This window comes from Triticum aestivum, chromosome 3A, assembly GCF_018294505.1.
Source record: "Triticum aestivum cultivar Chinese Spring chromosome 3A, IWGSC CS RefSeq v2.1, whole genome shotgun sequence".
In the NCBI taxonomy this organism is placed as follows: domain Eukaryota; kingdom Viridiplantae; phylum Streptophyta; class Magnoliopsida; order Poales; family Poaceae; genus Triticum; species Triticum aestivum.
Genome location: NC_057800.1, coordinates 247,594,171 through 247,616,123, shown reverse-complemented (window position 1 = coordinate 247,616,123; position 21,953 = coordinate 247,594,171). Strand labels below are relative to the sequence as shown.

Sequence of the window (21,953 nt, the reverse complement as noted above, 5' to 3'; positions counted from 1 at the left end):
AAAGAGAAAGAAAATAGGATCGTGATAAGTGTCACACATGTGGCACAAACACACGACAACTTTCAACGATTTTATGGCAAGTTTAGTGTCGCGATGATGACAACTTTAGTTGTCAAGCATGACAACTTCTTTTTGGATGATAAATTTCAGTTTTTTCTTTTCAAATAACAACTTTAGTTGTAAAAAATGCCAGGATCAGAGTGCTTCGTGCCACACATATGCCATTTATCATTTGAGAGAAAATACAGTTGACGCAAGCAGCAGTACCGGACGATAGCCTACATGAATCTTGTAGCAACTACTACAAAGCCGAACCGCGACACTTCATTGGTGACATTATTTGAAACACTTGCTATGAGTGGTAGAAGACGGGGAACAATAGTTTTAAGAGAATTACCCCCGACTTAGCTCGAGTCCAGGTGGCACTATAGATCTGGCTGCCGTCTTGTGGGTTGTGACGCTGATCCACAACTCTTGTAACTTGTGACTACTCTCTATCTTAATATATCGGCATATAGATCTCCTGCGTGTCAATCATAATATGTGTCATTTAAGTAGAAACACAAATTAGGGCGTACAAGATTTATTTAACCCGTTGCGATGCACTGGCTTTTTTATTAGTTTAGTGTAAAACAATGACAAAGAAAATAACACTTGTCCTAAGCTGTACCGGACGGTAGGCTAGCAAAAGTGACGATGCGTGGATGAACCCTAGCAGAGAAATCTGCAGACGCAAAGTCCAACCCGGCCCATCACTTCCCGTCACCGGCACACCACAGCGCCGCACATCATCGCCTCCCACTCCCCACCGCTGCACGCACACACGCTCCCCACCCCACCCCCACCCCGTCGTCCTCCCTCCTATTTAGCTTCCTCATTTCCGTTTCCCACACCCCTCCCTCACCCAAAAACGCACGCCTCCGATCCCCACGCCGAGACGGCAGCCTTAGACCTAGCCACCACAGCCACCGTCGGACAGTGACCTCCGCGGACTCCGCAGGCACGGGGATAAGGTAGGTCCGGCACGCCCCCGATCACCGCGGCCGCGATGCTTTTGCTGCCCGACGTCTACCGTAGAGTTGCCTGTGCCGCGATTTAGCCTCGCCTCAGCGCGGGGAGCTCGATCGGGCCCGTGGTGGTAGCTCAGGCCGCCAACGCGGTGCCCGTTCCGGCGTTTTAGGATTGGAATGCCGTGAAATTCGGCGCGTTCGCGGCGGGGTCGCTCGGGGTTCGGGGGATCTCGACGTGCTGGGAGTTCGCCGGATCTCCCGAGGATGCTTACGTGGTCGTTTATGGGTAGATGATTGCTTGGTTTGTTCTCTGATGGTGATCGGATCTTCGGTTTTGCTTTCTCGTGGCTTGTGCTGTGCTTAGATCCTTGGATAAGGAGGCGAAGTAGAACGATTTTGATGCATTGACGCTATTGTGTTGCAATCGGATGGGTGATTTGGCGATTAGGGGATGATACCACAAGCTTCTAGTGCTGTGATTCTTTTGCCGATTGCATATATACCGAAATGGGTTTTGTATGAATAATTTGCATAGCAAATGCAGCATGCATTTCCAGTTCAAAGTACTTGTCAACTTGTCATCTCATCGTGCTGTTCAATACCCGTGATCTGGTATTTGTGTTTGTTTGTGCTCTGTAAAATAGAACGGCTTACAGATGCATCATTTAGTTAATTTGTAAGGTCGCCACTCTGCCATTATGTTTTGCTGTACCCCTGGGTGTTTGTGTTAGACAGCACTTGTGCACTATAGAAAATCCAACAGAAACTTCTTGGTAGATGATTATTTGTCATTGTGCTTCTTTAGCCATCACTGAGTCTTGCATTTCCATCCGTGCAGATCACTCAACCCTGGGCTGATTGTGGCTGGTATTGGCGATTTAAGTGTTTGTTAGGTGTTTTCTCTTGTGTCTTGTGTCTTAATCTTTGATTAAGCTTCACTGAAAAGACTGTACCTGAGAAACTCTGTTGTTGGAACATTTATCTTGTAATATGAATGTATTTTGACAATCCTTCTTCATGTGCTAGAATCATATATTTCAGCTTCAGAGCTTTTATGGTACTTTTTAAGTTCCCTACTGAAGCGAATACCTAATGCATTAACTTTAAGTTTGTGATGACCATTCATGCAAATTCGTGGATATTAATTCAGAACCTGGTGGCATATTAATCCTGGATACTTGATCAAAAGGAAAATTGGAGCTCCTTGTTCATGTCTTCAATGGAGAGCCTAGCACAGTTAGAGGTGTTGTGCGAAAAGCTTTACAACTCTAGAGACTCGGCTGAGAGAGCACATGCAGAAAGTACGCTCAAGTGCTTCTCAGAGAACAGTGACTACATTTCGCAGTGCCAATATATATTGGACAATGCGTCAACTCCATATGCCTTGATGTTGGCCAGTACAAGCTTGGTGAAGCAAGTCTCAGACCGCAGTCTTTCTCTGCAATTGCGCCTTGATATCCGTAATGTTTCTTTTCCGACAACATAGCATGATATTGCATGTCATTGAGTTTTGATTCTTTCAACTGTTGCATCTGCATGTCATGTTGGATTTATGTCTCTTTCTATATGTTCACATTCATGTACAAGTTGCGTGTTGTACTTGTCATGTTGAGTATAAGTTACCAAATGTCATGTACAAGGTAGTTGGGCATTTACAAATGTTAAGTATAAGTTACCAAATGTCATTGAGTCCTTACTTAAACCATAATGGTTTTGTTGTTTCCTTGATTCACAGCTTATTTTATTTGTCCTTAAAAGCATTTATGTTTATTACAAAGGTGAAATGATAATTTACGTACTCTATGCTTACCTTTTTTTTGTGCTTCTGTAGCATACCTGGAAGGGATAAGTATTTATGTTCATTTTATCTCAATTTTTATGTTTATGCATTTTAGCCGAAATAGATAACTTATTTATCTATATCCTCCCTAACACACTTGTGCTCTGCGCCATCTTTTTGTTGCTAATTAAAGACTAATCTAGTTGTAATCTGTGTGAAGGGAATTATGTCATGAACTACCTTGCGGCAAGAGGACCTAAATTGCAGAACTTTGTGACTATTTCCCTAATTCAGCTTGCATGTCGGATAACAAAATTTGGATGGTTTGATGATGACAGATTCAGAGAGATTTTTAAAGAAGCAACAGATTTCTTAGCTCTTGTAAGTATTTCTTGCGTTTTTTTGCATTCGTAATGGAGTTGCCTAATTTCCTATCATGTATGAAGTATGGACTCCATACCTGGGACAAGTATTGTTGCTTAAAGTAGAGTTGTGTCATGTTTTAAATAAGGACTCCATACTCATAGTTGACTGAAACCTTCTCCTCAGAACCAACCGTCAAAATATAACCAGCTGTGCCAGATACACATGCATCTGTGTGTGAAAATGTATGGATGTTATGACCATTGTTTATAAGGTGTCCTGCCTTGGATGCTTAGGTGACGCTTAGGTGGCAAGGTGCCCAGGCAACGCCTTGCAATTATGCCCGCTTTAGGCACTTAGGCATCGCTTAGGTTCAGGGCGGTTGGTGCTTGCCTTAGGTCGCCTTACCGCCTTATAAACAATGGTTATGACTCTCATTAGACGGAAAGACGGTATTTTGTAAGCAAAATATATAGTGCTTAATTCCTGATGGCTTTAAGAATTTAACTTCTTGGAGGTATTTAACAAATTTATTATGTTTGTTTTGCATCTCTTTGGTAAATCGAACTTGATTTTCTCAATGTACTATGAGGAGCAAGCACCAGCTTTCAAGTTTAACAGTGTTTCAGTTGATAATATTACTGATAACTGGTTTGGTTTGAGTTATTTGATCACATTTTTAATTGCTCCAAAATGCACTTTCTTGTGCTGTGTACTTGTAGTATAGTTATTTCCATTTTCAGATACAAAAAAGCAAAGAGGGTGACAAGTCAGTGTGATGAATTGTACTTTCGAAAGCACCTTTGGTTTTATAAAGCAGAAGTCTTGTTCATGCCAAAACCTGATTGCATGTCTTTAGCATGTAGCATAGTGCCAATTACAATCAACCTATTTATGGAAAGCAAATTGAAATGAAGCAGGTTTCCGCAATAAAATTTCACTTGGAACTTTTTTAAATCATGCCATGTCAAATGTTATCTGATTCAGTTTTCTAAATTTGTTGCTTATGCTTATGTCTTCAGGCATCTCAGGATCACTATTTAATAGGATTGAAGATACTAAATTTTCTCGTAATGGAAATGAACCAGGTGAGATCTGGAAAATTTTCTACTGTATATCTTGTTTCCATAAACGGTTTCTTCTCTATTCAATATAGTTAGGCATTTATATTAAACACTTAATACATTGGTTGACTTCCCAAAAAAGGTATTGACATTGTTCCTTCTATAACGCTGCACAATATTTTGTTGTCTAACGTTATTTGTCATGCACAGTTTTATTGACGTACATATCTAGCTTCCATGGGCATAGAACCACTAACACGTACATTCATCGGAAACTGCATGTGAGTTAATAGTGTATAAGTACTAGCGAACACGATGGACTTACGACTCACCATTGTTTATAAGGTGTTAAGCTGACCTAAAGCGCTCCCGCAAAAAAAGGCGACCTAAAGCTAGCACCACCTGCTCTGATGCCTAAGCGCCTAAAGCGGGCATATTTGTAAGGCGCTGCTAGGGCGCCTTATCGCCTAAGCGTCTAAGGCAGGATGCCTTGTAAACAATGTGGCTCACTACATTCATACTAAATAAGAAGTCATTATTGGCATGCAAAAAGAGCATGCAGTCCTAATGGTTAGAATATTACTCCCTCCGTAAAGAAATATAAGAGCGTTTAGATGACTAAAGTAGTGATCTAAACGCTCTTATATTAGTTTACGGAGGGAGTACTGTTTAATCCCACCAATATGAATAAGCGGGTGTATTTAATATTAATTAATAGGGATGGTTGGCTCATCGATGTTCAATCTCCATTTATATCTCCATGCTAATTTTAGAAACTACAAGTTTAAGTTTGAGATATACGGGGAAAGTGGATCCAATCATCCTGATTATTTCCCTCAGATTTGAGTGCTATCATTCAAAGTTGGTCTCTTCTCCAGACAGCCTGTATCTTGTACATATTCAGAGATTAATTACTGGTTTACATCTGTTGTATGCGTGCATGCTTTCTTATTTTTGGAATAAATTCTATAATTTACTCCATACCCTATATGGATTCCACGTGTGCACTAACTTTTTAGAAGGGATTTAGTATCAATCGTAATAGGTGCGGCCTCACTTAGTTGCTAGTGGGCGAACTCTGACAGTTTTACAACTGCTTGAAGCTGTTGCAGGTCATCTGTTAGTATGACCTGTCATCCAATCTTTTTTATGGCTCTCTTTTCCTTTTCCGCCTTTTGTTGTTACTTCTGAATAGATGATTGAAAGTTACTTTCAACTCCTCATAACGGGAGTTCCGTTTGCATAGAAGGTGGAACCAAGTGTCGTGCTCTTCATAACATGAATAAAGAATACACATAGCTTAAGAGTTGGGGTAGGCTAGAGTTGAAACCCATAAGATCTTGAAACCTAGTCATTGTTCTGGCACATGGATAGCTAACTTTCACGCATTCCTGTCCATGGCTAATTCTTTGGTGAAGCTTACTAGCTTAATGCAAAAGAAAAATATCCTAATTGCGTCTCCTACTAGTTTCAATCGAACATATTACTTCTTTGTGTTTCTGTAACCACTCTATGAATAGTTGGACCAATTAAAGTTATCGGTATGCAGTTAACTGTTCTATTCATATTGGAAACTACCTTCAGCTTTTGGTGTTTACTACTAGCATCATCGCTTCTGGTCATGATTTTTAGTTGTTATAGTTGACTTTTTTTTCCTTTTTTCATTGCTATTATAGTGTAATGCTCATTTCTTGTATCAATCATTTTCCTTTCTTAAGGCATACTGTATGAGGAAGTTGAATGTTTATTATCTTTTTTATGCATGTAGGCGAACTCTGCAATGCCTTTGACACTTCACAGAAAAATTGCAACTTCATTCAAGGATCAGTTTCTTCTGCAGATTTTCCAAATTTCTCTTACCTCATTACACCAACTGAAAAGTGAAGGTGATGTTTGAGGTGTTACGTGGGCATGATTTGTCATTCTATTAGACTTCATTAGAATACCTACTCTGATTTCATTTCTACCAACTAATACAGTTCTTCTTACATTACAGTACCGGATGAGCTAAGGCGTGTTCCTATTTCGCTTGCATTGAGGTGCTTGTCATTTGACTTTGTTGGTTCTCCAGTGGATGAGAGCTCTGAAGAGTTTGGAACAGTGCAGGTATATTGGTTGCTTAATTGTTAGCTTCCTATTAAACGGACACTTTTTTTTTGCCTTTTCTTGTAGTTTACGCATATTTATATCTTCATGCAGCTTCCTGCATCCTGGAGGCCTCTCCTTCAAGATCCTTCCACTGTTCAGATATTTTTTGATTACTACAAAGTCAATGATACATCTATTTCAAAAGAGGTACATTTTAAGTGTTTTGAATGCTGTGTGATCAGTAGTACATTCTGCAAATGTACCACCAGTGACCCACTGTTCCACATGCTTAAACGACCTTTTGATTGGCTGGTTATTGATATATTTATTATTGGTATGTTACTAGCTATTAGAACCTGCAAGTCATGAAATATTGATGTTTAATATTTTGATTGACTCCGATGTAGGAGCAGTATTTTCCTGGTGATATCTGAGTCTGAGAAGCATATTTTATCTTTGTTATATACATCGATTTTTCTTCTTCAAGAAATGCTTGCCTTATGTATGTGTGCATGGACCTTGTTTTCTACAGGCTTTGGAATCTCTTGTCAGACTTGCTTCTGTCAGGCGAAGTCTTTTTGTGGAAGACCCCGCCAGGTCCCAGTTTCTCTCACATCTGATGTCAGGCACCAGGGAGATACTCCAAACAGGCCAAGGTTTAGCACTTCTACATTTTGCTCGCAAGATTGTTAATAGTGCTGTTTTTCAGTTCAGAACAATAGTCTTGGATTGAAGTCCTTTAGTGAAGGGAACAAGCCTGTTATTCACCAGTTAAGAAGCATTTAAGTTGACTAGCTAATTACTACTCCCTCCGTTACGAATTACTTGTCGCAGGTATGGATGTATCTAGATGTATTTTAGTTCTAGATACATCCATTTCTGCGACGAGTAATTTGGAACGGAGGGAGTAGTTGCGTGAACCTAAAGTCTTGAGTTGAATTACAAGTCACTAGCAAAAGGGCCCGTGCGTTGCAACGGAGGAAAAAAAACTCAAACCTGCAACGGAGGAAAAAAACTCAAACCTTCAACTTAAAGGTATTTTTGTTATGAGCATGTATGTAAAGCCGATCATGTTATCATGACCGATGTCTTCGCATCTGCCAACCATGCCTATTTTTTATTTAGTACGACACCATTATCACTGTTGAAAACTTAGGAGATTCACACGGTTAGTCAAAAATGCAATACATAAAAAAGAACATACACAATGTGTGAAGGCCCGTCGGGGCACACTGTTTCTGAATAAAGGCAGCCGCGGCTTGGCCTCGTGCGGTCTCGAAATACAAATTTGGAATAACGTCTATAAGGACCGAGTCAACCAGACCTTTCCTTGGAACATGGAATTTTCTTATCCCCGATTCTTTACTTTTTTCATAAGTGCAACATGGCTGGGCATCTTAGGCTTCTCTTGCGTCAGTACCACATATGCTGAACTATAATGTTTGTTTCATATTATTTTTGCTGGTCATGTCATCATGCTTTAATTTGAAATGTGGTTGTTTAAAAACACTCACTTGAAATCTTATTAAATTTGCCAACCCAAAAGAAATTCAAACAAATAATTTGTATGGATCTTTGATCTAGGGAATTCACATGGTGGTTCTATTTATAACTCATGAACATAGCCTCCCAATAATATTAGGTGGCTAAAAACAAATCATTTCATTCATTGGGAGTTAACCATAACCCACTTTCAATTTAAACCTCTTAACTAAATAGTTGGAATTATATTTGTATAGCAGTGTAAATGTAAGTTCCACGTGGAATAATTTATTTGGAGTTGGTACAACCCAAAATAAAATAGTTTTTAAGTTCTTTTTTAGACAAAGTTATTAAGTTCTTATAAAACAGCATATACCTCACCGCTCTCTCTGTGTGTTTCTTTTTGGCCCAAGCAATGCATAGCAGCAATTTGCAGGCCCCTTTTCCTCAGCCCATCACCAGCGGCAGCCTCCCTGAACCTTATCCCGATCCCCAAATTCCTCTCGTATTTCTCGATCCGGTGTGCGCCGCCACACTCGCACACTCACAGAGGTGAGGTGCCTTGCACCCGATCCCCCACGCGGGCTCGCTGCACGGCCACCCGGCGACTGGCCCGGCCGCACACGCCGACGAACCCCGCCGGACCGCAGTTGGCCTCGCTCTTCCTCTCCTCCTCTCCCGCTGTGCATCGCGTCACCATGCCCGAGCTGCCGCCTCCGGCCATGGCAGCCATCGCTCAGCTGCGGCTCCCTCGCGCCCCCTTGTGCATCCGGTCGCCCCTTCTTCTCCTCTCGTCGCCCAACGCCTGGTTGCCCATGCCGCTCACCTCAACCACCTCTGATGCCCGCACTCACGCGCAAGGGCGCTCACCTCTCCACCGAGCGTCGGCCCTGCCGCACCGTCCGTCCTTATGAATTTTCCATCCAAATCTCGCGGAGGAGTCCTCATGGCCAGCGGCGCAAGGCGAGCAAGTGGAGCTGGTGCAAGGCAAGGAGGAGGCCCACGGCGACGGAGCTGCTCGTTATTGTGGTGGCCGGAGGTGCTGCACCAAAGGACGGGTGCAGCAGCACGCTGCCCGTGCGGAAGGAGGGGAGGCGCGAAAGGGCGACGCACGCCGGCGAGGGAAGGAGAGGAGGCGCAGACGCCATGGAAGGTGCGAGCTCGCGTCGCGTGCAAGCTGGGAGACGGCGCAAAGCAGCTGCGGGGGAGAGGAGGGCGATGCGAGGGACGTGGATACTGGATAGAGAAGAAGGAGCTGGCTGCGGCTGGAGTAGCGGCGCTCCGCGCGATGGCCAGTTTTTTTTCTTTTTACAAAACGAAACGTTCTGGATTGACTAAAACAGGGACTGCGGGTTAATAAAGAAAAAACATAAGGACTTTTTCGCAAAAAAGCCGCGACGGTGAACCCGAGAGACTCAACCCGTGCTTTATTATTAGGGAAAGATAGCTAAATTTATGTGCAAGGAGAAGCCAAACTTACCCATGCACCTGTGGAAAGAATTAAATAATTCTATGTAATTTATTTTGACTTACCATTAACAGGTCTCGCTGATCATGGAAATTACCATGAGTTCTGCCGTCTTCTGGGACGCTTTAAAGTGAATTACCAGGTTGTGATATTGCTACTTAAATTAAGAATAACCCTACTTTAATTCTTGTCTATTCTGTGACTAAAGATATGTTTATGTTTGTTTCTTTAAGTATTTAGTAGACTATAGACAAACTTATCCATTGCAGTAATGATAGTGGTGCAACAGTTGTGAAGTATGCATGTAGTTTTCCTACCCAAGTTCGCTCTCCTGGCATGTTGGATGCATGAGGTAGTACTATTTTGGTTTTGTAGCTTCTCCAAATCTTTTAGCTTTATCAATGACAAAAATCGGTCAACCAATTATGCTACACTTGAGTTCCATCATTCTGTGCTGTGACTGCTGATGTATTATTTGAAATGTTAGCCATAAACAAACATCACTGTACTTGATGGAACATTGTATTCATATCACGATCATTATTCTTGTCAATGTCTTAAGTGGTGACCTGTTGTGGTTTATGGCTCCCCCATGCATGATGTTTTTTTGGGGTTCATTTTTGTAAATAAACTTGTTGCTGGATAATGACATCTCTCAGTTTCGTATGGTTGTAGTTCTTGTTTTTCTCTTGCCAAATATACCATGTATTAGTGAGCTATATGACTTATTTCTGTTGTTATGTTCAAATTGCCATTTTACTTGTCTTCAAGCGAAAACATATTAATGTCGTTTTTCTATTCAAAGTTTGCCATGAATTGATTTGTTTAGTCAAAAATAGTGCAACTTAATCTGTGATTTGTAATTGAAGCAACATCCTATCAAACTGTATCATATTTATTCTGTGATACTCCCTAGTTGTTTATTTTTGTGAATCTAATTTATGTCATATTGGGAATACCTACATCCTGATGATTTGGTTTAAATTTGGTTGTTATCCATTTTCGGGTCAATTTATTAATTAGCTTACTTCATGGTTGTACTGGCATCCTTCAGGCTAGGAATGATTCAATTTTTTATTAAATGTTTTGAACATTTGATCTATTATACCTCACAGTTATCAGAGCTTCTGAATGTTGAGTTCTATGGTGAATGGCTTGGTCTCGTAGCAGAATTTACAACTAAATCATTGCTATCATGGCAGGTTTGTCTTTCTTCTTGCTCACTTAATCTTTGTTGATTATTGTCTGTTATGACTTTGGTATGTTACCGATTATTTATTTTGTAGTGGGCCAGTAATAGCGTCTACTATCTTTTAAGTCTCTGGTCAAGGCTGGTGACATCTGTGCCTTACTTGAAAGGCGATACACCGAGTCTGCTTGATGAAACTGTACCCAAAATTACAGAGGGTTTTATCACTTCTAGAATTAATTCTGTCCAGGTACCTTCTTCTGTGAGAGGTCAACTACTTTTTTATTTCAGTCTAAGAAGAAACTGTTTGCCATTTTTATTATTATGTCATTTCTGTTCATCACAGGCCAGCTTTGCGGATAACTCACCAGACCCAGATAATCCGTTAGAAAATGCGGAAAGTCTCCAGGATCAGCTGGAGAGTCTTCCTTATCTTTGTAGATTCAAGGTGCTGCTACATCATAAATTTTTCTTTCTGATTTAATATATTATATCTTTTGTATTCAAAACATTGATTTGACTCAGTAAACATGTACACATTCGTTAGTAGGATTTAGCCCCTATTCCAGTTTTTCAGTAAATGTGGTTAAGGGTTTGCATGTGTCAGTTTTGGATCGAGCATGTGATATGCACCTTTGTGCTCTGACTAGCATGTCCAGTAAGTTTATGTATTCAACTCAAGAGTTTCCGGGCTGCCAAAACTGTGCAATCTACACAAAGATAATGCAATAGATGACCATTCTGCTACTCATCTTCATTTGTTAAGATGCTGAGAAACTGTTTGCAACCTCAGAATATTCTTACATTGAGTGCTTTGTTTGAATTCAGAGTCTACACAAAGATAAGGCAGCAGACAAGCATTATAGTCTTCATCTTGTTGCATTTGTTAAGTTGTTGACGAAATTTTAGTGACCGCACATGATATTTTTGCTGAATCAACTGTGTTGTTCAACTCTGAGTTTTGGACTGACTGATGTAAAGGACTATATGTACTCTACACCCTGAGCTATTAGAGAAATCTGGCCAACTCATGTAAAACTATTTTTAATTACATTTCAGTATATGAGATCGTTGAGGTATAAAATTCATCCATAATTCTTTACCTGTACTATTTCTTACTATGAACCATGATACAATTTCTTCCTTACAGATTATAGCTGTATGCCCTTCAACTCGGTACGAGGGTTTGGTACTTTGATTAGGATTGTTCTACCGATTCCCATAATCATCATCCCCCTTTTCATCGATTCATTTTGATTTATATTTTTATAGAATGGTGGACGTATATATGAAGGCTTATAATTCCTTCAATTGAGATTTGGATGGAGTTGTTATGCATGTCCAGTCACCAGTCACCACTCACCACTGAGTGTTTATATCTGATTTCATTGTTTCCTAAACGCTATTGTGCCTTTTTAAATAAGGTTTTTGGCAAAACTTCTGCTACTTTTTTATCTATTTGCCTTCTATAGAATTACTTCAATCACAAGTGATTTCTTTGATAGTAGTATGCAGTGGTTAAATGATTGTTCTACCAATTCCTGTAATCGTCGACCCCCTTTTCATGGATTCATTTTGATATATATTTTCATGCATTCATGGATTGTTATACATGTGTTTATATCCAATTTCATTGTTTCCTAAACGTGATAAATATAAGTTTTTTTGTAGCAAAATGCGTGCTTCCTTTTATCTGTTTGCCTTCTATAGAATTACATCAATCACTGATTTCCTTGACATCAGGATGCAGTAGTTACATGAAACCCCTTAGGACACTGTTGTTTTTCCGGCCTGGCTTGTTCGCTGAGAGGCTTTGTGACCTCTTGTCGGCCTTCCCTTCTATATGTTGTTGTTTCTCCCAAGAAATTTATATGCAAGGCTTTGCATGTTCTGTAGAAAAAGGAAGTCCTTGTTTCTTTGGGATTTTTGGACTTGCTTAAGTTTTTTATATTGCATGCCCTGATAGTTACTTTCTTTTGATGAGTTTGCAGTATGAAAGCTGTAGCCTCTTCATCATTAATATCATGGAGCCTCTTCTACAAGCTTATACGGTATGTCAGTCTTGTTTATCATTTTTCTTTTCCCAGAAGAGATTCAAAGTAAAATATTTGTACAGGCAAGGTCAAGATTACCAGCTTCTGGAGATGCAGCTGAGCTGTCTGTCATTGAAGGGCAAATTGCATGGATGGTCCACATAATTGCAGCTATTCTCAAGATTAGGCAGACTGTTGGTTGCAGGCGAGTAATTAATTTTGTTGCTGTTTGCCTTCTCTTTTTCTAATATATTCTTTTCACTAACAAGGTTCGCCATTTTCTTCTGCAGCCAAGATTCACAGGAGTTATTCGATGCAGAACTTGCGGCTCGTGTGTTACAGTTGATAAATATTACTGACACAGGGGTGCATGCACAGGTTAGGTGAAATTATCTCATCGCTTGACATGAATGATGAGCTAGTTTGCTTGCAGGAAGATTTTCCTTTTTTATGTGCTACCTGATATACGTAGATGCCTGCGAATGTAGTATTGGACTATTGGTAATGGTATTAGACATGTTCTTTCGGTTTTTGGAACAACATTATTTTTCAAGAACCTTCACAGTTTAACAGTGTTGACCTTTTACCCAACTATACCATAAATGTCCAACCACCTATTTCTCCATTCCCTTGTAAAATTGCAACTGCCCTGCTTCAAATGACTAATTTTGGAAGTGTTCAGTGCTCTTTACAGCAACCATATTTTTGTCCCAATGCTACCTGTTACATTCACTTTAGGCAAAATAAACTGAATTTGAGGGTATAGTGAAATGGTAGAAACAACAGCCCCCATAAACACTTGCTGTTTGACGTGCACCCTAATCCAGTGCCACTTGTGTTACTGAAATAGTCTACTTGTATGGGCTAGAGTCTGAGTAGACATTCAGTTAAGCCGAAAACTTGGTTTTGGTTTTTGTACTAATGTGCATAGTTGAAAGCAGCAACAGAAGCATCTAGTACTAGTTTTTTGTAAACAGAAACTTTGGTGACAATTCGGCTTGGGTTTTTGGTTAAAACACAATGCACATCAGATCACGTACAAAGAATTGCAGCCTGCAGTCTGAACTATGGACGTGTTTTTGGAGTTGTCTCACCCTAGTGAGATTTGCGACCCTCTGTCCCACCTACTGTAGCACGCGTTTTGCCCAGGGCATGATGACTTGGCCTCATCCCCTCTTCCTTGGCTCAACACTGGCAGTCTGTTGAGGTTTGCAAATTCATAGCGGGGAGCTGGGGAGTAGTGCACGGTTTGCTCCAGTAGGGAGCTTTGACTGAAACACCTTACCATGCTACATGGTAGGACACATCTTTGACTTGAAGTGGTCGAAACACCTTACCATGCTACATGGTAGGACACATCTTTGACTTGAAGTGGTCGAAACACCTTACCATGCTACATGGTAGGACACATCTTTGACTTGGAAGTGGTCAAACACATTATACACTCACCTGGAAACCCACAACCAAGAGATGCTCATCACACAAGGTATGCAATCAAGGGAGGAAGGCTAGGTTGGCAAAAATTGCTGGCCATATCAATGGCTGCCGTCGGCCTTGGCTCTCGCTGTGGCTGCGAGAGACAGAGGGAGAGGGAGAATATTCACAAGGAGTTGCTTGTGACATGGCAGCCTCTCCTTACGTTCTAGTGTTTGTTTGTTGAGGACTTGTGATTGGATCTAACTGCTGCTGATCTGGTGCATGTGCATGCATGATGAGGTTGGGGATTGTGGATGGCCATGGGCCCTGCTGTGATGCCCACAATCTGCCACGGGGCCATAGAGCTTGTTCCTTAATCCAAATAGTTTGCTTTGTAAGCCAATGTTCTGGTGGTTTAAAACCAATTTCACCAAAAATCATTTTTGGTTTTGTAAATTTGGTTCTGAGCAAAATCAGTTAATTCATCTTCAGTTTTGGTTTTGGCCCTATGGTTTTTACGCCCATTCCTTGGCTGGAGGTGAATTTGATGGATTGCGTTGTGAGAGTGAGGTTGATGTAGACAATATGGGCGAGAGGAGAAGACAAAGGCTAATTTGGTTCTGAGCAAAATCAGTTAATTCATCTTCAGTTTTGGTTTTGGCCCTATGGTTTTTACGCCCATCCTTGGCTGGAGGTGAATTTGATGGATTGCGTTGTGAGAGTGAGGTTGATGTAGACAATATGGGCGAGAGGAGAAGACAAAGACTAATTATGTAGTTGCTTGCTCCTCATTAACATTGCTCATTGAAGACAGAAGATTAATTATGTAGTTGGTTCATGAATACGTGGGCTACGCAAACTTGATCTCTTAACTTCCCTTCAAAGATCTCAGCCTCTAGCTGCCTTAAATAAAGTTTAACTTTCACAATTCAAAGGTATTTAGATAACTAGTAGATTTCCACCCCCTTTGGGTGGGTGGAGCTTGTACCAGCAGAGCTATTGCCCACAGTCCCACATGGCATCAACAAAGCATGGTTTGGGATGATTATTATGACATAAATGTTGGTTCCATATGCATATATCCTACTTAGATATTATCTCTTGATGACTCAAAATTCTTTTCCCCCGTAGGATAAATTGTACTCCCTCCGTTCCGAATTACTTGTCGCAGGTATGGATGTATCTAGATGCATTTTAGTTTTAGATACATCCATTTTCGCGACGAGTAATTTGGAACGGAGGGAGTATGTGATATTATCTCTTGCGTTTGCTGAACTTGCATGAGTTTGTTGTTGTTCTTTCATCCTTATATGGCATGCCATCAGATCAGGGCTTTACTTTGCTTACCAGTATTTATTTATAAGCGGCGCAAGCTTATTATGTGAAGTGTAACTCATTATCTTTTCTTTGCAGAGATATCAAGAAATAAGTAAGCAAAGGCTTGATCGAGCTATTCTTATCTTTGTTCAAAATTTCAGAAGGTCATATGTAGGGGACCAAGCCATGCATGCTTCAAAGGTTTAGAAACATGAAATTATATGACAGACTGATATTATTTGTACTGTATCTTGATATACCCTTCTGTCATATTATAAAGCATTGCTTCTTTGCTGCAGCAGTTGTATGCAAGATTGTCTGAACTTCTTGGACTGACTGACCATTTAGTTTTACTCAACGTCATTGTTGGGAAAATAGCTACAAATCTGAAATGCTATGCTGAGGTGACTATTCATTTACTGATTTCAGCTTTGACTTTGATCTATAAGGTGTTGCTAACCTTTGATGTGTATACAGTGCGAAGATGTTATTGATCATACTCTGTCACTGTTCCTGGAGCTTGCATCTGGGTAAACTTGTAGATTTATGTATTCAGTTTCATTTTCTCATGTTCAGCATCATGATTTTTATTTTCATCTTGTATTGCCATAGCAGCTATATGACTGGAAAGCTTCTTCTCAAGCTGGAGAGTACAAAGTTCATTATCGCAAATCATTCTGTAAGTGCTTCACACTACTTTCATTTGATAGATATCTGTGCTTCTCGGTCTTGGAAATGATTCTGTTTTTACTATTCATACTGCCAGCGGGAAAATTTTCCGTTTCTTGAAGAATACAGATGTGTCCGCAGTAGAACTAACTTCTACTACATCCTTGGCTGCTTGGTATTCATGGAGGATGGCCCAGTAAAATTCCGAAGTTTCATGGAGCCACTTCTGCAGGTGCATAGCTTGTTATTTTTGCGTTAGTATAGATTTTTTATCACATTTGTTATCTAATTTTATTCTTTGTTTTCACTATAGGTTGCAGTTAAATTGGAGGCAAGTGCTGATGCTGCTTTCCGGACTGATGTTGTAAAGTACGCATTTACTGGTTTGATGAGAGATCTACGAGGCATTGCTATGGCCACAAACAGGTGTATTCTCTGAACATACACAAGTGTCCCAATAGTTTGTAAAATTTGGAGACTAACTGCTCTTTTGTTGATCTAATTCAGCCGCAGGACTTACGGCCTCCTATTTGACTGGTTGTATCCGTCTCGCATGCCTCTTCTGTTGAGAGCCATCTCCCTGCTGACTGATGAACCAGAGGTTGTCAATGATCACTAATGTTACATTTTTTGGGACACTTCGCTTTTATTGGGCTTAACCTTGTTATCTAGAATCCACGGCTTATTAATCTTCTCCTTATTCATCATCACATGCAGGTCACCACACCCTTACTCAAGTTCATGTCTGAATTTGTTTTGAATAAGGCTCAACGATTGACATTTGATTCGTCATCACCAAATGGGATCCTTCTGTTCCGGGAGATTAGTAAGCTGATTGTGGCTTATGGTTCACGGATTTTATTACTTCCAAATGGCACTAATATTTATAGAAGTAAATACAAAGGCATATGGATTTCATTGACTGTTCTTTCAAGGGGTGAGTATGCGTATTGTGTTTTGAAACATATTCTTTTGTGACCGCTGGTTGCTTACGTTTTTGCCGATGTTAATTTCATTGTATATGATACAAATGCTCAAGGACTTATGTAGTAGAAGTATATTTGTTTCAACCACTTGAAAGAGATCCTTGTTTCAAGGGACTATTAAGGGCAAATTTTGTGAATTATACATTTTGGCTGGTTTCTGTGAAAGCCTTTTGGTTATAGGAGGCAACTTTATTCAGATTCTAGGAAATTTTACGGGGCCGTGTTTTTAACCTAAGCTCTATTTGCATTATTAGGGTTATAATAAGATAATAGTGCTGCCTAGTACTGTGTTTATACCGTTGTCACATAAAAATATTTGAATCGTTGTGGAATTGTAATCTCTTCTTGCCGATAATTTACTGTTCTTTTGACTGGCATTCACTTGAATTGTATGTGCAGCCCTATGTGGGAACTATGTCAATTTTGGTGTCTTCGAGCTTTATGGTGACAGAGCACTTGCGGATGCCCTTGATATATCTTTAAAGATGACCCTGTCAATTCCGTTGTCTGACATATTGACATTTAAAAAGGTATCGAGTTATTTATGCCATCTTTGGAATTTAGTTACAATTGTTTTTCCTATGTTATGTTTGTTAGCTATCTGAAAACATTTGTGGTAAGTTTTATAGCACCGAAGAAGTGAAGTTGTTGTCTCTTGTCACATAGAACGTGTATACTTGGCATATGCAACAGTTCGGTCATCAGAAACTGGACCAAAATTGTGGTGCCAATGCAGCTGAGTAAATCCTTTCTTAGTAAAGTAATCTCATGTATTTACATGGTTGGTGTGTTAAAATAATATGCTGTGGGTGCATATGCAACCATGGTTCACATACTGAACGGTCTATGGGAAAGTAGTGGTGTCCAGAATTTTTTCCATGAGGAATTTTTGTTATGTTCTATGACCTAAAGATTTAAAACAGTGTAATTCGTATTCCAACCTGTATTATTCTACATTTCAATCAAATATAATATACTCCCTCTTTTCTTTTTTTGTAAGACGTGTTGGACAGCTGACACTGAACTGTTTTGGGCGCTGTGTGAATTGTCTAAACGTCTTATAAAAGTGAACAGAGGGAGTATGTAAAAACAGGAGTCAGGATTGTAAGCCATATCCTTTCTTTGTACCTTGTTTTTTTTTTTGCTGTGCGTTGGTTATGATAGGTCGTGTCTAAATAGTAGTAGTATCTTTGTTTGTATTGTGGATCGTGTTTTTGTAGGTTAAACCATGGACTATATGCAAATACACTTTGTGGTCACTTAGGTGCATCTATTTTACATATCATTGCTGTTGATTTCTTTCAGCTTTCAAAAGCATACTATGGATATATGGAAGTTCTTTTCAACAACCATATCACTATCAATTCTGTCCTCAATTTGGACACAAGCACATTTGTGCATATTGTCACCTCGCTTGAATCTGGCTTGAAAGGATTAGATACAGGAATATCAACACAGGTATGTCACTATGAATCTCTTTACCACCTGGAAATGTTCCTGTAATGACAACATGACACTAGTAATGGATCAGTGCCTGAGCTATGGTTTTCTAAGGGATAACTTGCTTCACAACTTGTAACCACAACAAAGACTAATGAAGTTCTATTATCTACTATGTATATGCCTGAAGCTAGTTTATTACGTTTTGTTGCAAGAAAATCCTTCTATTACTTATGTATATGCCTGACACTATTGCTGTTTGGGTTATATGCATTCTATTTTTTTCTTTTGGCAGTGTGCTTCTGCCATTGATAGCTTGGCAGCTTTCTATTTTAACAATATAACAGCTGGTGATAATCCACCATCACCAGCTGCACTGAATCTTGCTCGACATATTGGGGAGCTCCCAAGTTTATTTCCTCAGGTTTGTGACGCTAATCTTTTGTACCATATTCGAAAAGGTTGCTTTGTAATGATACTAATAATATTTTTTCTGCAACAGATACTGAAGTCACTTTTTGAAATCATTATCTTCGAGGATGCGGGTAACCAGTGGAGTCTCAGTAGACCAATACTTAGTTTGATAATGATCAGTGAACAGGTGCCTTTCTTCTTATTGTTGTTGGTAACCATGTTCCTGTTCTCTCTTTCTCTTCCTAGTTCGTACTGTTTTCATGTAATTTTGATTTATTTTTCTGTTTTGGCGTGCAGATGTTTAGTGATCTGAGAGCGCAGATATTAGCGTCACAGGTTAGATTGCTCTTTTGCTCTAAGTTCCATTATACATTTTGTCCTTTCCCCTTCCTTTTCTTCATTTGTTGAACTTCATTTTGTCATCAGTGTTTAGGTCTATTTATCTCATGGCTAGGATATAATTTTCTTGAGTAAATATCAGAAAACAAGTCAAAAGTAAGCTTTTGTGAAATATTTTCTTGAAAGTGTAGCTCTGTCTATGATTTTGATGAAACAAATGTACCAGGAAAACTATATTTGAGATTTGTTATGACAATCATGTCGCATATCAAGTTTCGGTTGAATATTTGGTATTAATGATTTTCACTCTTATCAAATACTACCTCCGTTCCAAAATAGATGATTCAATATAAAGTTGAGTCATCTATTTTGGAACGGAGGGAGTAGATGGTACACATGGGCACATACATCTGACGTAATTCAGGAGGGCTAGGTTTCTTGTTCCAGGTGTTCTTCTTAGGTGGTATTAATTTTTAGGTTTGCACCAGAAACTGTGAATATGCAGATACCATCAAAGCTTTCAACAATGTTTGCTTGATATTCACATTGCAGAATAAGTAACTTCTTAAAAAGTGATCCTTATACATTTCAGCGACAGTTAATTCCGGACGGAGGGAGTGTGCTAGAGGCTGCAACTAGTCTAGTTTGAAGTTACCTTGTGATATCTTGATTTCACATGTAGTAAAGCATATCAAGTTGGTGTCGGTGAGGAAATATCATACATATTTCTAACTGAACTATCTTTTGATAACATCTTAATTGTATATAGTACTGGAATATTCTATTTCAAGTACTCGCTTAGAGTTGTACTAAGTGTGTGACAATTAATATGGATCGGAGGAAGTAGCACATGTGAAATAAAAAATATACTGGGCCTCCCTGTCAGAAATAACATACTGGGTGAACTATTGTTTGTTTCCTTAAACAGGATATCTTCTGCAGTTTGAACTGTGTCATCTCACTAGAGTTATGCTATGATAGTTACACTGATCCTTCCAGTTTTCTTTCTTGTGTTACTGTAATTAACAGAGGGGTTTTTATTGATCTAAGAGCTAACACATCTGTTGTCTGCAGCCTATAGATCAGCAACAACGCCTCTCACAGTGTTTCGATAAGCTCATGACTGATGTCACAAGGAGCTTGGAACCAAAGAACAGAGACAGATTCACTCAAAATCTCACAACATTCAGACATGATTTCCGAGCAAAGTGACAGTCGTTCAGAATTACCTGCAAGTTTGAAGGAGGCGCTTCTGCATTGCTGTAAATACCAACTTGTTTGCCTCATAGGAATCACCATTCGTTGGAAAAAAAATACTTTTAGTTTGCATTGGCTGAAAGATATAGGGCTCTGCCGCTCCATGCTGTGGTGAAAAGCAGTTATAAGTCTCTTAGCTTGTTGTCCGTATCAGAATGGTGAATGGTGGGGATTGACTTGTTTTACCTCCTTATCCCTTTGCTTGTACAGCAACATTCATCGTGATTGCTGTTTCCCCAAGTTGTTAGGGGGACAACAGCCATCACTTACCTAATTCATTGGTTTAAAAGTTAGAATGGAAATGATGTAAATGGCCATGTTGGCTTGCTAAAATGTGGAATTGGTAGTCTGGGAGGGAGGGGAAAATCTTGCCCCATGTACATCAATACCGTCTTTTAACATCTTTTGTACAGTATCAATCTGTCGCCATATATTGTTTGTTGTCTCTGTCGGGTTTTGTGCAGGTGATGGGGGTGGCCGCCAATTTATTCAGTGGGTGCTTTGCAGAGTTCTATTTCAAGTGCTTGGAAGTACCAAGGAGCTGCAGCCGGCTGGCCTACGGAGTCCTGCTTGACCACGACTCATACCTATTGTTTGGTTTATGGTATTCGACATAGTAATTGTTTTGATCAACACCAGCCTTTATTGCCCGTCCATTACATCTGTGTATGCTTCTTACTCTTCTGCAGTTTGTTGCATTGAAATCAGGCCACTGTGAATAGGGATGCCTAGCTCTTGCGAAGATTAGGAGAAGCGAAGAAACACCCAGAAATAAGTGCACAAAGTTGCGAGAAGAATTTTGGATGCCATGGAGCCAATTGTATCAATGTTTCCAAACGAACCTTGCATTGTATGGTAACTTGGTCAAATGTCATATCTGCAAGTATTAAAAATGATTTTGTAGAAAGCAACAATAAGAAAATTAGGAGCAAGCACAATACGGAAGGTATCAAAATAAGTGCAGTTTGTCTAAAATCTTCGAATCCTTGCGGTCGCCATCTTCCTATGAGGTGGGATGTTGTCCTTGTGCGTCGCCTTTCCCTCCCAGCGTGGCAATCCCACATGCAATGGGGAATTGGGGATCGTGGTGTACCTAAAGGACGGGCAGGGGCAGGTTATGGGTGCCTCATGGGGAAGGTGTTGGAGGCAACATCAAGCCATCCACATAGATAAATTTAAATGAAGCTATTGTTGTATGCCACTATCACCCAATGGAAGCTACTCTATGTGATGTCATCATCTTACTTTTTCTTTCTCATCTCCTTTCCAACACATGAAACCTCCACTACATTTAAACAATACCAACATCCATTTGAATCAACGATATCAACAAGGGAAACGATTCAGATCACCCGACGGATAATCACGCTCGCGTTCGCCGCCTCGGTTGCGTGCCACGCGTCCATTCTGGACCCCACTACCACATTATTTGCAATAGTCACACCTCGCCTTGTACCTTATCCTCTTCTCCCAAATCTCCTTCCTCGTGAATCAACGCTGCCAAGCGAAGCAGTTCCCCGTGCCACTCACATCTCTCTTTCCATGGGCGCGAATCTGGCTCGAGCTCGCCGGGAAAGTAGGCGGAGGACTCAATTGCCGCTGGCATGGTTCCTGTGAAGAGAAGGAGATGGAGGTGAG

General features: G+C 40.1%; 1 protein-coding gene across 7 annotated transcripts; it reads left to right on the top strand.

The window, feature by feature from the left end:
* The first annotated feature begins 802 nt into the window (after positions 1-802).
* Positions 803-20,734, top strand: LOC123061119 (exportin-7-A). Of its 7 annotated transcripts, none has more exons than XM_044484058.1 (30): positions 803-1,013; positions 1,849-2,067; positions 2,161-2,470; positions 3,011-3,171; positions 4,176-4,241; positions 5,986-6,103; positions 6,214-6,323; positions 6,417-6,512; positions 6,838-6,961; positions 9,330-9,397; positions 10,371-10,457; positions 10,542-10,694; positions 10,791-10,892; positions 12,436-12,495; positions 12,561-12,682; positions 12,768-12,855; positions 15,307-15,411; positions 15,510-15,614; positions 15,688-15,740; positions 15,823-15,889; positions 15,977-16,111; positions 16,193-16,305; positions 16,387-16,480; positions 16,597-16,816; positions 17,265-17,395; positions 18,171-18,323; positions 18,601-18,729; positions 18,808-18,906; positions 19,017-19,055; positions 20,133-20,734. In XM_044484058.1, exons 3-30 carry the CDS (start codon positions 2,221-2,223, stop codon positions 20,268-20,270), a joined length of 3,186 nt encoding a protein of 1,061 aa, XP_044339993.1. In that variant the 5' UTR covers positions 803-1,013; positions 1,849-2,067; positions 2,161-2,220; the 3' UTR covers positions 20,271-20,734. The 7 variants fall into 7 exon arrangements, with proteins under 7 accessions (XP_044339993.1, XP_044339999.1, XP_044339998.1 ...); XM_044484060.1 differs by having other exon boundaries at positions 805-1,013; positions 1,849-1,903; XM_044484061.1 differs by having other exon boundaries at positions 880-1,013; positions 1,849-1,877.
* Positions 20,735-21,953: the final 1,219 nt, after the last annotated feature.